The sequence below is a fragment of the Leucopleurus acutus genome, assembly GCF_964270905.1.
Source record: "Leucopleurus acutus genome assembly, chromosome: 11".
NCBI classification, from domain to species: Eukaryota; Metazoa; Chordata; class Mammalia; order Artiodactyla; family Delphinidae; genus Leucopleurus; species Leucopleurus acutus.
The window spans coordinates 85,860,988-85,881,519 of NC_139152.1; the positions used below are offsets into that span (position 1 = coordinate 85,860,988).

General features: G+C 46.1%; 1 protein-coding gene across 1 annotated transcript in view; it reads right to left on the reverse strand.

Annotated features, from left to right (window-relative positions):
* NT5DC3 (5'-nucleotidase domain containing 3) overlaps window positions 1-20,532 on the reverse strand; it is a gene marked incomplete at its 5' end in the record, with an annotated part of 51,488 nt that overhangs the window by 21,732 nt on the left and 9,224 nt on the right. The window contains 3 exons of the mRNA XM_082850101.1: window positions 4,834-4,889; window positions 5,344-5,418; window positions 11,400-11,584. Of these exons, the coding sequence (XP_082706227.1) occupies window positions 4,834-4,889; window positions 5,344-5,418; window positions 11,400-11,584 (316 nt within the window). The remainder of the gene's footprint in view (window positions 1-4,833; window positions 4,890-5,343; window positions 5,419-11,399; window positions 11,585-20,532) is intronic.

The following is a 20,532-nucleotide window of genomic DNA, read 5'->3' on the forward strand; positions in this document are numbered from 1 at the left end:
CTTTGGGGTGAGTTTTGGGTGTTTTTTTTTTTTAATGTTTTTAATATATTAGGGAGAGAGGGGCTGGTCTGTCCCCATCATCCTCCTGCCCTCTGATACTCTACCTTAAGAAGGTGAGCGCTGAGGCAGAAAAAGTCATACACCAGGCTCCAGTGGACTATACGCCACGTCAGGATGCCTGACACCACCTCTGGGAGGAATGACCCCAAATGCTGCAACACACTGAAGGCCAGTTTCCCCATGTGTAAGAAGTCAAGGTAACGTCCCCCATCTGTCTGCTTCCAGGAGCTGCAACAGAATCTGTAAATGAATCCAACTCCTCCAAAGAGAGGGAAAGAAAGATCGTGGAGTCTGACTGGCCGGGATTCCACCCCTGTCTCTGGTGCCCATGCTGTGAGCAGGTGGTTTCACGTGGGATTTAATGGTCTCAGACTTCCTCCCCTGGAATAGCCCCTCTAGAGAACTGTGAAGGGAAATATCTGTCCCCCACCCGCTGCTCTAGAGGAGAAGGCACCTGGGAAACAGACACCAATGGTGAGGAAACCACAGAGTGAATGATGGAAACACCAATTACTAATACACACAGGTTGCTTATCACACTTGGCCGATATTGAACTACGTATGAAACATAATTTACATGTGACGTGTAACTTTAATGGAAATGTCACTTCAGCCTCTCTCCTCCATTCTCTGCCCTTATCTTAATTTTAGAAATAGCCAAGGGGATTCATTGATATTTTGCCTCTGATCTTCATTAACTTGAAACAACGACTGGCCTTTGAAAACAGAAGAGCACTGGACTTCCCTTTATCTTTGCTCCAGAAATCAGGTAAGACACTGGGACTAAACCAGATCATTCTAGACAGTGACCTTGGAAGACAGCTCTGGCTACCGCAGTGGCAGTCAGCAGTGAACACCCCCAAGGCTCTGACACCTAGAAAGGGAATAGACAAAGTAAAGGGATTCTGCCGGGGGAGTTATTTTTCTGTCCCCACCCTAGGGGCTGCCTGGCCCTTCGGAAGCCACTGCCACCTCTAAGACACGTTCACGGGCCCGAGGCCACAAAAGCTGCATCTTTAAGGCCCAGGTAGCCAAATGCCAGCTCAAAACATGCAGACAGAGCAGCACACAGACCTGCCGCACGCGAATGCGGCCTAAACCAGCACTGAAATCAGAATAAAACTTTACGTGGCCCTGTGTGCGTCAGAGAGATAGAAAGGGTAGGAGCACAGACCTGAAAGAGCCTGCCCTGGGTTCAAATCCCAGCTCCCTCACCTGCTGGGGGGATGACCTAGAGCAGGAACAAGTAATTTAACCTCTTTGGGTGTCAGTGTCATTTTTTAAATGGGGGGCGGGGGCAATAGCAGTACCCACCTCCTGGTGGTACCTACTGAGAAGATTAAATGAGTTGCTATAAACAGAACGGCACCCGGTATATGGTAAGTACTCTCCAAGTTCTGCTGCTGTGACTACGATGGGACCAATCCTAGCTTTTCACAAGGTTCCCAGTTAAGATCTGAAAACATGGGTATGAAACAGGACTGCAGCAGGGAGCCAGCCCGCCCCTTGGCCCAGCGGTGCTCAGGCACGCAGCCCACACACAGTGACCCTGCGGGGATCAGAGAGGGACGAGGCTGAGACACAAGCATTCTTCCCCGCCATCTGCTCATTCGTTACCCCTTTGGAGGGGAGAGAGGAGACAAGTGACATTTCTGCCTGCCTATGCTGTTCCAAGCATGCTCTAGTCCAAACGACCGGCCGCCCTGGAGGTGGGTGCTGGAATCATGCCCATTTCACAGAGGAGTAAACACCAAGGCTTTGAGCAGGTCGCACACACGTGAGCAGTGGGGCTGGGGTTCACACTCAGGAAGTAGGACTCCAGAGCCACACACGCACCCCTGCTGCTTTGGCTACCACACCCCCCTCAGCCCCGAGGCCCCAGCGACCTTCCCAGGACCTCAGCCTGAGCACTCCTTCCCCTTTAAATGTCTCAGCAGCTCCTCCAGCCTAGCCCTGTCCACACCCCTAAAACGATGGATGATTTATCCACAGAAGAAGGAACGAGATGGGTCCGTCCCACAGGATGGGACGGACCACAGGAGAGGAAGACCCTGTCAGGCTGAGAGGGCGAGGAGAGGCCTCAACACCAGTCAGCCAGGCAGAAGGACGGGTGAGATTTCAAGAAACAGAGGAGAAGGAAAACCACATCCTGGGAGAACACCAGCCTGAACAGATGCCGAGCCGTGCGAAAGGAGAACTCGGAGGAAAGGAAGATTTGTGTTGTTGCACCTGCCCGGCATCCGCTCCCTGAGACTGGCTGAAACTGCTGGGAAGAGAAACTCCCCTTCTCCCCTTGACCCGAAGCTGGGGCTGGAAGCCTGGTACTGCCAGGGGTCACCACGCGGAGGGGCCTGCTGTGAGCTAAGCCGGAGAGAAGGAACGCCAAGAGACGGAAAGAGGACTGACAACAACTACCTGGCCCCCTGGAGCCAGCCACACCTGCAACAAGCTCTGTCCCTAGACTACACAACTAGTGAGCCCAAACTGGGGTTTTTTTAAAGCCAGTTTGAGTTGGGTCTCAGTCACCTGCAACCAAGAGTCTTAACCAATCCGGGAAGTAAAGGAGGTGTGTACGGCAGAAGAGGAAGCAAAGGGTTTTAGAGAAGGTTGATGGAAAATTTAAGAGATCTGGGCTCTATCCTTCAGACAGTGGGGAGCCATCCAGGATTTCAGAAGAGAGAGGGGTTGTTGAAGGCAATGCTTTAAGTAGATCAGTCTAGCAACTACGTCCAGGATGGACTGCACTGCAGAACACCACAGAGCCCAGGAGGGATGGGATAAGCGACTGAGTCCAGGAGCAGAGGGCAGAAACATAATTGGAGGGACAGATTTGAAAGATCTGCCGGGGACTTCCAGTTAACCCTCATACATTCCGAAATGCCTGCTGTGCACAGGCCAAGAGCACAGACTCTGGAGCCAGACTGTCTGGGTCTGAATTCTACTTCTGTGTGGCCTTGGGCAAGTTACCTATTAACATCTCTGGGACCAATACTAGTACCTACCTTATAAGATTATTTGGAAGATCATATGAGTTAACTCAAAACCTTTATGGCAGTATCTGTCTCACTGCAAAACTCAATATTTGTTAGTTGCTATTTATTATTACTAATATTATTATTCTCATCACCACCACCACCTCTTCTCCCTCTTGAAACACCATTAAAATGACAGCAAAAGAACAAACTGCTCAAAATCAAAGGAAATGAGTACAAAGACATCAGCAGATAAGACATTTCAACATGGTTTTGGAAAACAAACAGTTGGTGAGAAGGAGGCACCTGACTGAGCAACATTGAGAACGGGGCCTGCAAGGGGACACCAACGAGAGGAACTGATGAACGACCACAGATCCCCAGCATCAGCCGTATCCAGCGCCAAGAAGCTACTGGAGGATGTGCTCCAGCAAAATGAGGGAGTAAAGCCAGAAAGAGGAAGAGATGGGAACCAGGAAACAGGGAAAGTAGCAAATGGAAGGCCCAGAATGAACAATCAGAGTAGATGAGAGCAGGAGGAGGTAGTCAAAAAAAAAAAAAAGTAACTGAGACATTATGTAACACACTTGAATTGTGAGGAAATAAATAGATGCTGGATATCTGTGATGGAACATTAAGGAAAAAACTAGAGATACCTAAATAGAAAACTAAGCAAATAAAAAATGAGGTTATTATTAAACCTAAAAACCAAGCACTGTAAAAGAAAACGATCTCAGTGCACGACTTGGCTTAAGAATGAACAAGACCTACAGAGTCATAATGCAAACGGTGAAACAATGCGAGAGCGATCTCAACAGGGTTAGGAGGGTGAGGCTGGAGAAGGGGGTGCGTGCGCAGGAGAGCCAAACCCTCAGCCCTCACAGCAGGGACAATGTCCAGAACTAATAAATTAGGAAACAGAAGTGTAAGCACATTTAGAAACAGAAAGACAAATACCAAATATATACGTAAATACAAACCACACTCCTAAATCCCACCCACAAATTTAAGAATTAGAAAAGGCAAAACCCTTCATTTCAAAGTTACAAAGATGTCTCACTGAGCTCAGTACTTCTACTAATTCTATCAATAATAAACAGGAGGGCTTCCCTGGTGGCGCAGTGGTTGAGAGTCCGCCTGCCGATGCAGGGGACACGGGTTCGTGCCCCAGTTTGGGAAGATCCCGCATGCCGCGGAGCGGCTGGGCCCGTGAGCCATGGCCGCTGGGCCTGCGCGTCCGGAGCCTGTGCTCCGCAACGGGAGAGGCCACAACAGTGAGAGGCCCACGTACAATCAATCAATCAATCAATCAATCAATCAATAAATACAGGAGGAAAAGAGTCTTAATAACCAAACTACTCAATTACCATGGTGGGAACAACAACCTGCCCCCACCATCCCTCCCCATCCACACCTCCTCTGCAGGACCCTCACTCAGGTGGCCACCATCGCCTTTGGAGAGCCCGTCCTCCCCAGAGTCCTCCAAAGTGCTCCATAACGGCTGAGCACACGTCCATCATCACCCGGGTCTCACCGTGGACTGCACTCATTGGTCTACCTGTGTGGCTTCCAACCTACGTACCAAGCTCCTTGAAGACATCCTCTCAAGCCAAACCATTAGCATCTAACATGGTAGTGGCCTGATCAATGTTCCTGAATGAGGGAGGGAGTGGGGGAATGAGTGAATGGTTCCCAGATACACACACTGCAGCCCTCCCATCACTAAACACTCAGGGGGTCTTGAAACCCAAAGCCACATGGTTCCTTCAGGTAAATTAAATTTACTTCCTCTCACTCTTACCTGTAGACAGTTCCCAGCTGTATGTAATGAAAAGCATCGATCTTCATCAAGACTGCCTTCAAAAACACAAGCACACACACAGGTGAATGATGCAGAAGAATTTGCATATTTAATGAAAATGCCAGGTGTCATGATAAATCCTATCAACATCAAGTTGTCTGAAACAAAGAAGCATCCTGTATGTTTCTGAAAGGTTTGCTTGCCGAGTTCCTCGTTAAGGAAACGGCCTGTCTGCAAAAAAAGATATGACAACCACCTTGTCCTCATTATGTTGAAAATGAATGACTATTGGAAATAAGCAAGTATCTCCCAGTGGCTAAATGCATTCATGCTCTTCCAATACAGTCTCTTGAAAAAAACTTCATCCAAAGATGTTTTGGATAATTTAGTTCTTCAGCCCCAAAGAACAAAATTTAAAATCAATTTACACGTTCAGCAAAGAAAAGCATCAAGAGTACATTTGACTCCCGAGCATGTGTAACTGTAAAAAAGGATGAGAATTCAACCTACCCGCTGCACGTCATAATGCAGTCCACGGATTGCAAAGTTTGGGTCATACTCATACTTCCTGATTTCCACGGGATACTAAGAAGGAAGAAAGGAACCGGTTTTAGCTAGCAACGTACTAAGTTCAAGACAGCATCCACACTTGGCCCCTGTACGAAGGCTGAGACGGCTCGTGCACTTGGGTGGGAAGCTGGGGTCAGAAGGGACAGGCCACAGCTTGCCCTCTGCTTCCAGACCAAGCGCTGCCAGGCCACAGAGAACCCCTTCTGCCCTACTCCGTGTTTATCTGCCCACACACAGGAGAGGCCTCAGCCCCCCAGCTTCTTCAGCCCCCCGGCTTCTCTGGCCTCAACTCTCCCCTGTCCTCAGCTGCAGGTACCCCTCAGCCGTCGGTACAGCCTTCCTCCCACTCGGGCCAGAGACACCCTCTCTCAGCACCCGGCTCCCGGGTACAGCTCCAACTTTGGTTCAGAACACACGGCCTGGCTCCCCTGCTATTTCCTAATCATTAACCTGTCCCTCCTACTACACAAAAGTCCCAATCCCCTCCTTATCCACTGCACCCGGCATCCAAGTCCTTCCCTCTCTCCCGAGATCTCAGAATTGGAACACCAGTTACCTCGCTGGTAGCACCGACGTACCGAGTACACTGTCTGCTGCTCTGCACAGCTGGCCCCACCATGCCCATTTGACAGATGGGACCTCAGAGGCTCCAGATGAAACAACCTGGCCTGGGCCACACAGCACGGAGTGTGGTGAGGCGGGGGGTCAGGCTCTCCCCACTGCCCCTGCCCTCAGAGCATGCACCTGCGGGCCAGAATATCGACTTCTGAGACTAGGGAGGCTGTGTCCCCAGGATCTCCCAATCACGATGTGAACTGCTTACGTAAAAAACCTACACGACTGTCAACGGGCACAGGAAACCCCTCTACATGGCTGCACGGCTACCTCCCAGTGCACAGCCAGGGTCACGCGTGTGCAAGAACATCTCCTGGAACCACCAGGCTGACCCTCATGCGGCAAGTTTCCCGGCCAAGCTGCACAAAGCGCTGAGTCAAATGTCACATTCGGGCTCATTTATCTAACACCTGCCACGTGTGCCAAGGAATCACTCAGTGCTATTTCCCTCCTGCGCAGAAGGGTATAGAAACAAAGTTCTCCAAAATCCACACGAAACATGAAGCCAAGGCAAAAGGACCTGCATCAGGCGACTCTACACCGAGCACTATACACTCTCACTTAACGGTGGAATCCAATGGACACGTCAAGTATTTACTGAGCGCGTGCTTTGTGCCAGGGCCTAGGAGTGTGGCAGTGAACAAAACTGACACTGTCAGGACTTCCCTGGTGGACCAGTGGTTAAGACCACGTTTCCACTGCAGGGGGCCCGGGTTCGATCCCTGGTTGGGGAACTAAGATCCCACATGCCACGGGGCGCAGCTGAAAAAACCAAAAAAACAACTGACACCGTCTCTGCCCCTAAGAAGTTTCCATTCTGTGGTGGGCAGGCGAACCATAAACATACCAACACATGGTACAGTGCCTCAGAGTGATAAGTACTACAGAAAGAATGCAGTACAAGGGTTCAGAGATCTAGGAAAAAAAAAAAAAAATGAGAAGCAAGGCTTCGGGTTGCCCGGAGTCAGGCAGGAGGTCCCACCAGAGGAACTGGCAGGTGCAAAGGCCTGAAGGTAGGAGCGTGTTTGGCGGTTCAAGGAGCAGCGAGGCAGCTGGAGTAGAGCGAGGGCAGGGGGCGAGGAGAGGAGGCTGGTGAGGAAGCCTGGAGCCCAGGAGCACTAGAGGCCTCTGCTGTCACTCCAAGTGTGATGGGAAGGCTCGAGGGGGCCTTGAGTCCAGGACCGAGATGACTAACGTCCGAAGGTTCACTCTCGCTGCCGAATGGAGAACAGACTAAGGGGCAAGAACAGAAGCCAGGGGACCAGTCAGGGGGCTACCGCACCATCGGGCGGGAGGTGATGGCAGCCTGGACCAGGGTGCAGGCAGCGGGGGAGGGGAGAAGTGGACAGAGGCAGGCAGGACATATTCTGAAGGAGTGAAAAGAGAGCTCACGGCTGTAGAGACTGACTTCCTCCCAAACGGTACAGTATGCAAAGGGAGATAAGAGTAATTTTGTAGTGGAGAGACCTGGGAAACACTGCCTCAGCCGGATGGTCAGGCCAGCGTCGTCGGTGGTGAGTCACGTTGACAGGATGTGATGAGAATGGAACTCTACCTCCATGGTCTTCCTCCCCAAATCCACAAGCCCAGTCTAACCATGAGGAAACAGGGGACAACGCCCAAGAGAAGGGCATGCTAAAATGTACTGACCAGGACTCTTCACAACCATCAAAGTCATCGACGGGTCACCAAAAATAAGGAACTTGTAAGAAACTGTCAGAGCCAAGAGAAGCCTAAGGAGACGTGACACCTAAATGCAATGTGGTGTCCTGGACGGGATCCTGGACCAGGAAAAGGACGTGAGGTAAAAACTAAGGAAACCTGAAGCAAGTACAGACTTTCATCCATAACAATTCATTAATATCAGTTCCTCAGCTGTGATAAATGCACCGAGGTAATGTAATGTTAACATTAGGGGAAACCAGTCGTGGGGTGTACTCTCTGTATTACCTCTGCAACTTTTCTGTAACCCTAATACTCTTCTAAAAGGAAAAGTTTCTTATAAAAAAGAGACAGCATGGAGATCAGAGGTGGAGCAGAGGCGAACTGAGGAGCAGAGGCTGGCGTTAGGCTTTGGATTTGAAAAACCGGGTGAACGTCGGTAACCATTAATAATCAGGAACACTGATGAGGGTGCAAATCTGGGAGGTGAAATTAAGAACTCTTCTAACATTGTCTTTCTATCCCTTGGGGCAGACGTACCGAATGAAAATATAGATACAGTTGTTACCCAATATTTATTTCAATTTCTGTAAAAACTTATTCTCGTGAAAACAAAAGAGAGAAAGGGTAATTACGAAAGGGATAGAACATTTACATTTGATTTCGGGGAAGACGCTAAACTGCAAACTTACTGCTCCATCACTATGCGTCTCGAAAGCAGATGTCTTTCATCTCCACAAGTACTTTTAGCCTTTGGCAGGAAAAAATGGCACCAAACTCAATGCTTCCAACAGCATCTTGGAAGAATTATTTTCCAATCCAAAACAAGAGAAAAACCTGCATTAGCATAACTGCCTCTATTAATATGCTTGATATAATTAGTGTTAGCACATAGTTCTTTTATCAAAGCAACAAACAGACATAATCGGAATGAAATATCTTAAATCTAGAAGCTTTTCTAATCATAATGATTGTACCTTTTTCCCATCTATTTCATCTCCCTTTTCTCTCCAAAGTTCATAAATTTTTAATCTTCATGAATATTTTATTTTCACATGAACAACAAACCCACAGGGTAAAAGAAAAGGTGTTATTAATCCCACAAAAGGCAACGTGAACAAACAAGAGAGCATCTCTGCCTTGGAAATACACAAATCTAAGTTCAAATTCTGGTTCTGCCTCCAGTGGTCTTGTGGCCTTGAACTACTAGCTGAACTCCGGAAGCCTCTGTAATACAGAGTGAATATCCATTTGCAGGGCTGTCACGCAGATCAGAAATAATAGTAGTAATAGCTAAACCTGTACTGAGTGTATTCTATGTGCCAGGCATTTTACAGAAATTAACTCCTTTAATTATCACAATAACATGTGAGAAAAGTACTGTGCCCATTTCATAGAGGAGGAAACTGAGGCTCAGAGACATTAGGTCAGTTACTCGAGATCACCTAAGAAATAAGTGGTAAAAGCCAGGATTCAAACTCCAGCAGCCAGGCTCCAGAACCCGTGCTTTCGGCACCAAGCACACCACCAACAGTTGGTGTGTTAGTATCATGACCTTCGTTTTCTAAGTGGCATCAGTCACAGCAAACGTTGCAGATGACCTGGGATTAGAATGCCAGCACCAGTGCAAGAGCCCTTCCGCTCGCTCTCCAATGGGGTGGTGGGGAGATGGGATAAGCCGACATACAGGAGGGCAAGAGCAGGACCACCTTGCCCTTATCCTGCTTCCATCCTCAAAGTGAAGGGAAAGGACCGTGGGTTAGACCGAAGACAAGAGTCTCTTGAACAAATGGAGAAATGCAGCTGGATGGCAAGTGGCTAGATGGGTTTACATCTGATCAAGTGGCCATAACTAAAGAAAGCTCGGTGGCTGAAGGGAATGTTATTTTTGGCAAGTGCCATTTCTGCATTTTGAATAAGGACAAATGAGTTCCTTATTAAATCCACTGATAACCAAAAGCTGAGGGGATCAGGAAATACACTGCACCAAACGGTGAGGATCCAAACAGCATTTATAAAGGTATGACACGCAGAACCAGGAAGGTGATGGGCTCCCTCTGCTCCACACTGGTCAGACCCCACCTGCAGTAACATCTTCAGTTCAGAGCCTCACGTTTGAGAGGGATAAACCAGAGCACACACAAAGGACGGTGACCAAGACGACGAAAAGATGAGAAAAGACGCCAAATGAGAATGGTTGGAAAACTAAGAATGATCCAACAGGTAAAAGAAGTCTTAGAGGGCATAATGGTCCCTATTACACCCAGCCCATTACTCAAATAGTCAAGTATAAAGCATCAGTTTTCATGATTTAGGTTTCTAGGTTACTCACACCCAACCTCCCCCACCCCCAGCCCACCTCTGTGGATAAACGCCTTCCAGATTCCACTGAAATATCACCTCCTTCGTTGTTTCCCCAATTCCCTCGGGCAGAGAAAGTCGTTCCAACCATCCTCTGCACACGCCTAGCTCTCTGTTCAGATGTCTGTAGGGCTCCACCAGGCAGAGGCTTCCTAATTTACCTGCCTACAGGATGGACTCCCCCACTAGACTGTTGGTTCTCCAAGGGCAGCACCTGTATCCTACTCACCTTCATCCTCCCTGCTTCTATGACAGAGCTTAGCACAGAAGAGGACTGAGTAAAGGGAGAATGAACGTGTGAAGGGATGAATGAAGAGGAGGGATCAGTGGTAAAAGCTGCATGAAGGCAGAACTGTTCAACCCATGGAAGAATCTCCCCAAATTCAGAACACCTGCACCCCAGGCACACTCCTCGGGATGCTGTCAGGGGTTCTCAAAGCGGACTGGTCCAGACGACCTCTGAGGATGCTTCTCATCCTGGTTCCTGAAACATGGACTCAAACTAGACTAGAGAAAACCACGTTTGGTTTTGAGTGTTTTTCTTCCTTCCTTATTATAAGCTTTCAACAACACTACACATCAAAAGACAGTCAAATATTCTTTAAGAACCCGATTCCGTTCAGTGATGAGAGGAAAACATTGCCCATGATTTCAAGAATTCCTTCCAACCAGAACTCAACAGTCTGCCACTGCATCAGGCTTTGGGAGAACCTATGTCACTGCTCCATGAGAAAGGAGAGGGCAAACGTCCGCGGCTGAATCTCCACTAATGAGTAACTTGGGACAGTCTCTTTGTCAGAGACATCTAAGGATTCTTTATTAAACAAACAACTATCTTCCAGGTACAAAGTTTCAGTTAGGCAAGATAAATGAGTTCTGGAGATCTATTATATAGCATAGTACCTATAGCTAACAATATTGTATACTCAAAATTTGCTAAGTGGGTAGGTCTTATGTTAAGCGTTCTTACCACACACACACACACACACACACACACACACACACACACACACAAATAACAATAATGATAATAAAGGGGTCAGGAGGAAACTTTGGGAGGCGATGGATAGTTTATGACCTTGATGATGTTTCACACACTTATCCTGAACCTCAGTGAGTTATACACATTAAATACATATAGCCTTTCACGTGTCAATCATACCTCAATAAAGTGTTTTTTTAAAAAAACTATCTTCCAGATGGAGTCATTTGGAACGGAGCCAGATCTACTCATTCATTCAGCAACAATTTACTAAGGGATGTCTATTGTGCCATGCACGAGGCCAGGTCAGCTCACTGCTAGTCTTCAAACGCCAAAGGGGAAGGGGAGGAGGTCTGTGATGTCCCCATGCTCTTACCCTGTGCTCGTTGATGAGAAGGTCCCGAGCGGCATTAAATATCAGTGTGTGGAGGTGCTTGGAATAAAACACCAAGGTGTAATCATAATCAAAGCCATAGATTTCAATGTCCGACAGGCTCATCTCATTGTTTGAGAAGATGGCATCTGGATTCAACAAGTTGCTCATAATTGAAGGAACCAATTCTAGAAGTCAAGGGAAAAAATACATTATACCCTATGATAAATAAAGGTTAGTATGATTTCGAAACAAAATGAGTAAATTAAAGTGCAAGTGTGATTAGCCTTCCCTTGAAAACATTACGCTAAGTGAAAGAAGCCAGTCACAAAGGACCACATATTGTATGATTCAATTTATATGATATGTCTAGACTAGGCAAATCCAGAGTCAGAAAGTATCAATAGACTGGTGGTTGCCTAGAACTGGCGGATGGGGAGAAAGGGAATGACTGCTAATGGGCACAGAATTTCTTTTGGGGGTGATGAAAATGTTCTAAAATTGATTGTGGTGATGCTGAACAGCTGTTTTGATTACACTAAAACCCACTGAATGGGAAACTTTAAGTGGGTGAATTGTATAGTATGTACATAACATCCTAATAAGACTGTTATAAAAAAAAAATTTGCTTCGACACCACGAAAAGATTTGTTTTTGTTTCAAAAAGAATACATGCCTGTTAGAGATTTTAGAAGACAGAGAAACATGTAGATAATTAAATATCACCCACTGTAACATCACCCAGAAAAAAACTATTAACATTTCCTGTATTTGCCACCCATATTGTTCTGTGTATGTAGTCTACATAGTTGACCTCACACGATATACACAGCTTTGTGCTCCACTCTAAAGTTAATATCCTATCATAATGTGTTCTATCATTACAGACTTTCTAAGAATATAAATTTAAATCATTATATAGGGCTTCCCTGCTGGCACCGTGGTTAAGAATCCACCTGCCAATGCAGGGGACGTGGGTTTGAGCCGTGGTCCGGGAAGATCCCACATGCCGTGGAGCAACTGAGCCCGTGCGCCACAACTACCGAGCCTGCACTCTAGAGCCCGCAAGCCACAACTACTGAGCCCGCGTGCCTAGAGCCCGTGTTCCACAAGAGAAGCCACCGCAATGAGAAGCCCGCGCACCGCAACGAAGAGTAGCCCCCGCTCGCCGCAACTAGAGAAAGCCCATGCACAGCAACAAAGACCCGACGCCGCCAAAAATAAATAAATAAACTAATTTTTTAAAAAAACCCATTATATAAGATTCTGGTATATTGTGCCACATCAACCTTTTACTCTATGTTACACACTTAGGTATTTTTCCTGTTTAAAAAAAAACAGCATTAAGTACCTTCAGATGTTCATCTTTGCCTTTCAGATGATTTCCTTCAGATGGTTTGTTAGAAATGTGATTATCCCCAGGATACCATCAGGGTCCCCTGGATCCTATGTTAGTTTTGAGCTTCTTTTTTGAGCAGTTCTATTTGTGAGGATTGCTATTTTCATGATTTTTATTCTTTCTTGGAGGTTTTCCAAAAACTCATCCTACCTTACAACTTCCATGAGCCCACTGGATCCTTTTAAAAATCTAAGATGCAGTATGGGAGGTTAGTGACCTTAGTTTCCAACATCTTGAAACATTTTGCTATTTTATCATTGCAGGCATTATTTCATCATTATCTAGCAATTATTCTCACCTACGATTTTAAAAAAAGACTAAATAAAGAAAGCAGGATATGACAGGAGATTGCCCAAGATGTTGCAATAGTGAAGCAAATCATCGCTACGTCATCCTTCAGCTTCCTCATTGCCCTGCCCGAACTATCACATCATTTTCAGGAAGGTATATCAAAGAAGTCTGAAGATACCATCTCTGCAGTCATTTTTTTAGCTTTCATGGAACACAGTTGAGAATTCATAATTTTCTATTTTCCAGCATAAAACTGACAGAAGAAGACATTTCACAATTATTAGATGAGTCAGAAGATAAATGCAGAGGGACAGAAAGCAGCTCTCTAGAGTCAGGTAATGACAGAGATTGCACAATATACTTCTAAAGACAAAAAGGAAGTACAATATTCTCATCCAGTCATTTCACAGGTAGTCATTTAACACAAAGAATCTCATCGTGCAACATTTTGCAACAAGAACACAGACCGTCCCATTTTGCTAAGAGGATATGTAACAGCATTCTCTCACCTTTTATGATGTTTGTGCACCAAAATTTACCTGAAACAACTCATCGGTAAACGAATGCTGAAGGCAGGTGACTTCCTGGAGATATAGGTACAAAACCACCTGTAACGCACACACACGAAAAGTGAACTGTCCACATCTTACTACTAAAATTGAACTACCTGTATTTTACCACTCTTCACGTTACTAAGGGCCACCTCCTGGCTCTGTCGTAAGAGCTAATATTTATTAAGCACTTACCACGTACTATATGCTCAGAAGCGCTTTCTATCACCTCATTTAATCCTTACGACCTCATGAGGCGAAGGCTCTACTATCCCCACGTGATGTATGAGGACACTAGAAGCACACAGAAATTACACAATTTGCTGAAGGACACACAACCACTAAACAGCAGAGCTGGGATCTGAACCTGGTAAGTCTGGCTTCAGAATCTGCGTTCTTAATGCTCTTCTCCAGGACTATGGGAATCAACAAGCATTTGAGAAGGGTGCACTTATTTTCGCAATACAATGGAGTCAATCCTTCCTCATTTCAATGCTTACCAGAGAGTCTACAACGCGTCCTCCTTCCCTTCTGCTCACTCCTTTCTCACATTATCCACTCCTCAGGGGCCACCTGAAATACCCAAAAAGTACTACTTTCACAGGGTGACAACTCCAATCGGGGCACCGTGCCAGCCACAATGACGTATTCTGAGCCTTTCAGAAGGCTCCTTATAGCTGCGGGGCTTGGATCCCTTTGAGAACCTAACAGAAGCCATAGAATCCTCTCCCCACAGAAAAACACAAATAAAATTTTGTGAAAAACTTCAGGAAGGTTGACCCCTGAAGCCTATTCATGGTCACCAGGTAAGATGCCAAGTTTCTCTCCCACTGACAACCTAGATATGACCAAGTCTACTGAAAATCCAAATAGCCAAGATTCACCAACAATTCCATTTCTTCTTAGTTCCCTTTGTCAAAATCAATGAGATGGTAACCTTGGCCTTTTTTTTTTTTTTTTTTTGCAACTAAGATCCATCTGAGGATAAGAAAGACAGTAACATTTCAAGAAACTTGAAGGCAGACAGTTCACAAGAACTAGTCCTCAGGAAGGGAGAAGCCAGTGGTCCTAAGCTCTTCAGCATCCAACACTGAAGACCACCTGGCCTTACATCATCAACGGGCCACCGCAGAGGATGTCATTTCCCGAATAGGACCACATGGCATTGTCTGTACGAAGTGAAGCGGGATCGCTTACAGAGTGACCAAAAGCTCTTCTTTCACAAATGACCTTTCCAAGGAAGCTCTCATGGCCTGTTGACCTTAGAAGTTTCTATTTAGAAAGGTGCTGACAGTGAAGTCTACGTCCCTTTCTGCTACCTGAGAAGAAGTTGTGAAGCCCTCAAGAAACACGGCTGTGCTGGAACATGGTGCTGACAGTCAGCACATCTCCAGAAGCTGCCCAGGAGCGTACTCCCCACTGGAGGGAAAGCTCAAGGTGTATCAATCACGTGAACATCATCACCGGAAAGCTTGCATGTTTAATTTGTCATCACTCGAAATAAACACAAGGAACACCAGCAGCTTAAAAGGATCTCAACATCCTACGCAATCACTTCAAAAAAGTGCTAAGGATAAACGCGAGTCATTACAAGGCAAAAGGAAAGAACGCCAACCATTCAGGGAAATACGGTCTGTCTAAAATGAGGACTCCAAGTATAAACAGAAGGGCCCTTGACTACAGTTATGTACTTCCCCAAAGCAGACACAAGAGTGGGTACAAATTTAGAGAGCGAATTCCTTTTGCTCCTAACGGATGATGACAGCAAGACTACACAATGAGGACAAAGACATGGAGAGACAGCTCTGCCGCTCTGCCCAGAGCTCCGACCAGAGCTGGGTTCCACGGCGGCCACCCTGAGCTGGAAGGTGAGCGCCTTTCCTGGGATCAGGCGGCAGACTGGGCGCCCCCTGCACTCGCACCAGCTTCCGGTTACCTGCTCATCCCACAGAGCACTAGGACACGCAGTGGACCCCTTACAGGAAACATCTGTAAGCTTCCTGGGGTTCTGTGCTTGCTTGTTTTTATTGTGGTAAAATACGCATAACACAAAATTTACCATCTTAACCATTTCAAGTGTACGGTGCAGTGGTATTAAGGTGATTCACACTGCTGTGCGACCATCCCCACCGTCCAGCTTCAGAACTCTTTCCATCCTGCGCAAGTGCAACTCCACACCCATTCCATTAAACACCAGCTCCCCACTCCTCCTCCCCCAGGCCCTGGCAACCACCTTCTATGTTCCGTCTCTAGGAATGGGACTCCTCTAGGTGCCTCATACAAGGAGAATCACACAGTATTGGTCTTCTGTGAGTGGCTCATTTTATGTAGCATAGCATCGTCAAGATTCATTCATGTTGGAGCACGTGTCAGAAGTTCACTCCGTCTAAAGGCTAAAGAATATTCCACTGTATGTATATCCATTTTGTTTATCCATTCATCTGTGATGACACATGGACACTTGGGTTGCTCTCACCTGTTGGCTATTGTGAATAAAACTGCTATGCACGTGGATGGACAAATACCTCTTTGAGCCCCTGCTTTCACTTCTTCAGGGTATATACCCAGAAGTGGACTTGCTAGATCATATAGTAACCTGATTTTTAATTTTTTTTTTTTTTTTTTTTTTTTTTGGCGGTACACGGGCCTCTCACTATTGTGGCCTCTCCCATTGCGGAGCACAGGCTCCAGACGCGCAGGCTCAGCAGCCTTGGCTCACGGGCCCAGCTGCTCCGCGGCACGTGGGATCTTCCCGGACCGGGGCACGAACCCGTGTCCCCTGCATCGGCAGGCGGACTCTCAACCACTGCGCCACCAGGGAAGCCCCTGATTTTTAATGTTTTGAGGACCCACCATACTGTTTTCCATAGCCACTACACCATTTTCTGTTATGTTGGTTTTTCGGTGAGTTTGTTTTTGTTTTTGTAAGGTCGCCACAGAAGAATTCCTTCCTTGCCTTAACTTTATCTTTACTTCTGAGTATGAATGAAATCAGAACTTAGGTATAGAAGTCAGACATTTTTCCACCTATTCAAGGAAAGATTTTTAAACCGTGTAAAGATCTGAGTTTGGGAAATACAATTTTTGATAAGTACTGTGTTCCCCGTAATGTTCAGAAATGCACAATGACTCTCCCTTAATAAAGGCTCCCAGACTAATGGAGCAGTGTGTGGGGACAGTGCCGAGTAGAAATCCATGGCCTGAGTCATGTCAAGAAATACTCCTAATGTCCTCGGAAAGGCAACATGACTGTCCCTCGGCCCTTGGGGACATCACACTGGGAAGCTCTAAAGGGATACATGCCCTACTCTCAGCACCCCGTCCCAGGAACAGGTCAGATAAAGTCAGGAGGAGAGGCATAAGGGGTGAGTCAGACCAACTGAGGTCCTCGAGGGAGCCTGTGGTAGGCAGTGACTGTGGGCCCTGGGCGTGTGTGCTACCCAGTGTGGCTGGGCCACCTCGTGCTGACTCACATTCTCTCCTTCCAAGCACATGGGGAAGATTACAACCCCCCCGCTTCACCCCTAACCACCCCCCGCTCTGGCCAGCTCTGGCCAACAGATTGTGGGCAGAAGTGACACGAGTCACTTCCAGACCAGAGCACACTCCCTCCCCTGCTGTATCAATCCTGGACACATGTGCTATGGAGACACCACAAGATGGAGAAGCCTGGAAGGCTAGGCCACCACATTGAGGGCAGCTGCCCCGGAGAAGTGCCTGAGGCCCCAGGAAACTGCAGGAGTGAGAAATAAACTGTGGTTATAGCTGCTAATCCTAAACCGCTGAGATTTTTGGTGTCGCTTGTCACTGCAGCATAAGCTAGCCTAACCTGACTGACACACCTTCTGTTTCTCCAGTATGCTCAACTGCTCTGGGAAACCGCCCCTCCCTAACATGCAGACTATGTGGTCCTGGCGAGGTTCTGTTCCTGACTCTGGGAGGAGATCATGTGACCCAAACCTGGCCAACGAGAACCCCTGAATTCCCTCACCAACACGATTCATCTGGGGCAGGTACCTCCAGCCAATTATCCTCATATGTCCCCTGTAGCCACAGAGAACCAATGAGGCCAATCAAGGAAATTTCTGGATTTATAAGGGAATTTCAAGAAAGGGACATTCGTTTCTTCCAAACATGGACCTAAGAGGATATAAATCTGGAGATATGAAGGACCACCTCTAGCAACCTAAAAAAGAGGCCAGTTGGGAGGAGGGCAAGGTCAAGAGACGGAAAGAAGCCACCCAACGACATCAACTGAACTTGGATCAAGGCAAGCTTGAAGCTGGTACTACCTCTGGATTTTTCAACTGCACAAGCCCATAAAATATCTTTTCAATTTTTTGCTTAAATTAAATCAGTTTGACTCAGGCTTTTTATTTTTATTGCTTGCAGCTGAAGGACTCCTAACTAAAAGTTCATTTCAAGGATATTCAGCCACTCAAAATTCTCACTGCCTACATATTTCAACTTTTAACACGGCATCAAAGGCAGTTCCCACGTAGACTTCAGTCTGTCTTCCCAATCTTAAATCCTCCTTCATATGCCCTATTTTCAACAAGGTGGGCAATCTACTACTCTGTGTTCTCCAGAACATACTGTAATTGAATACTGATGAATAAAATTCACCTGGAATAGTCTATCTCTCTAACTAAATAAACACTGCTTAGCTATATGGAAAAGGTGTCAAGTAAGATGTTCCTTCACACTATGCTGCAAAACAAACACCATGTGAATCAAAGAGTTAAGTTTTATTTCTAAATATCAAAAAGGTGGGAAAATATAGACTACTATTTACTTCATCTCAGGATAGAACATAACTTTCCAAATGTAAAAGCAATAGAATAAATCAAAACAGAAAAATATCAACAGATTTACAATATAAACATTTTAAACATCTGTGTATCAAAAAGTATCACAAATTTGGGGGGAAAGGGTTATATTAGACAAAATTAAAAGATAAACAGCAAAGACTAATATCCTTAATGTAAAAAAAGAAAAAGCCGGGGCTTCCCTGGTGGCGCAGTGGTTGAGAGTCTGCCTGCCGATGCGGGGGACACGGGTTCGTGCCCCGGTCCAGGAAGATCCCACATGCCGCGGAGCAGTTGGGCCCGTGAGCCATGGCCGCTGAGCCCGCGCGTTCAGAGCCTGGGCTCCGCAACAGGAGGGGCCACAACAGTGAGAGGCCCACATACCGCAAAAAAAAAAAAACAGAAAAAGCCATACAAACCCAATAAACAAAAAGATAAAGACTATATCTCACAAGAAAGGAAATTAAATGGCTAATAAACGTTCAACCATTCCAATCATTTTTTAAAAAATCAAACTAAAACAATTAGACAGGGACTTCCCTGGTTGCACAGTGGTTAAGAATCCGCCTGCCAATGCAGGGGAAAATGAGTTCTATCCCTGGTCCGGGAAGATCCCACAAGCCATGGAGCAACTAAGCCCATGCACCACAATTACTGAGCCTGTGCTTTAGAGCCCGCGAGCCACAACTACTGAGCCCGCGTGCCACAACTACTGCAGCCCGCACGCCTAGACCCCATGCTCCACAACAAGAGAAGCCACCGCGATGAGAAGCCCACGCACCGCAACGAAGAGTAGCCCCCGCTCGCCGCAACTAGAGAAAAGCCCGCGTGCAGCAACAAAGACCCAATGCAGCCAAAAGCAAATAAATAAATAAATTCATTTTTTAAAAAACAAGACAATTAGACAGTTAAGAGTAGCTCTCTCTGAAAGGTGGGATTATCAATGGTTTTACTGTTTTTATTTCAGTTACACTTTTTTCTATTATAAGCTTGTGTCACTTGGCTAAGAAAAGTTAGACACCATTTTTCTCCAATGAGACTACAGTGGTGTCTTCGTTGCTGTTGTTGCTGTTATTTGTATGCGGTTTTCTTTGGGGGGTGGGGTTTCTACCCTTTTTGTTTTTAATGATAGAACATAGAGTGGGTGCTGGTGCTGGAAATGGGCAGCCTCACTCCTTGCTGTTTAATAAGAGTATAAATCAGTTCGAACTTTCCGGAAAGCAGGGTGGCAATAAGTACCAAGAGATGCAGATAAAGACTGATACCCAAAGATTTCACTGCAGTTATATTAAAAAGCAAAACCTGGGTGAAAACATGCTCCATGTGGAGGCCCAAACATACACATCTCAGATATCTGAACTCAGGAACCAAACATGTTAACAGGAAAATGTTCAAACAGAAAAGCTGAAATGCACTTGAAAATCCTTGAAGTTCAATTTTTTGGTAATGGGAAAGCCACAGTCCCAGAGACATTAAGATGTCATTTTTCTTTAATTAATTAGACTATTTCTTTTTGGAATATGCTGTAGACATCAAGCTGTTCTCCTAGAAAAAGAATATAAAGATATGAAGCCCCTGAAGAAGAAAAGGAAGAAGAGAAAAATGGGAAAAAAAACTTTTTCCCAGAGAATTTTAGAGCTTCAAAAAACAGAAGAAAAGCCTCCTTTTTGCCCCATTTACAGTCAGCCCTCCATATCCTTGGGTTCCACAGTCACGAATTCAACCAACTGCAGAATGAAAACATTCCCCCACCCAAATTTTTTTTCCAGAAAGTTCCAAAAAGTAAAACTTTCCCACATGCCAGCAACTATTTACACAGCCTTTATACTGTATTTACAACTATTCACACAGCACTTACATTTATTAAGTATTATAAGTAATCTAGAGATGATTTAATGTATATGGGAGGATATGCTTAGGTTCTAAGCAAATACTATGCCATTTTATATAAGGGACTTGAGCACCCGTGGATTTTGGTGTCCTTGGGGTCCTAGGAATGACTATACTACCACAAAGCCTTCATGAATCTTCCCAGGTCTCAATGGACCAACAAGTTATCCTAGTGGCTAATAATTATGTGCATCTGC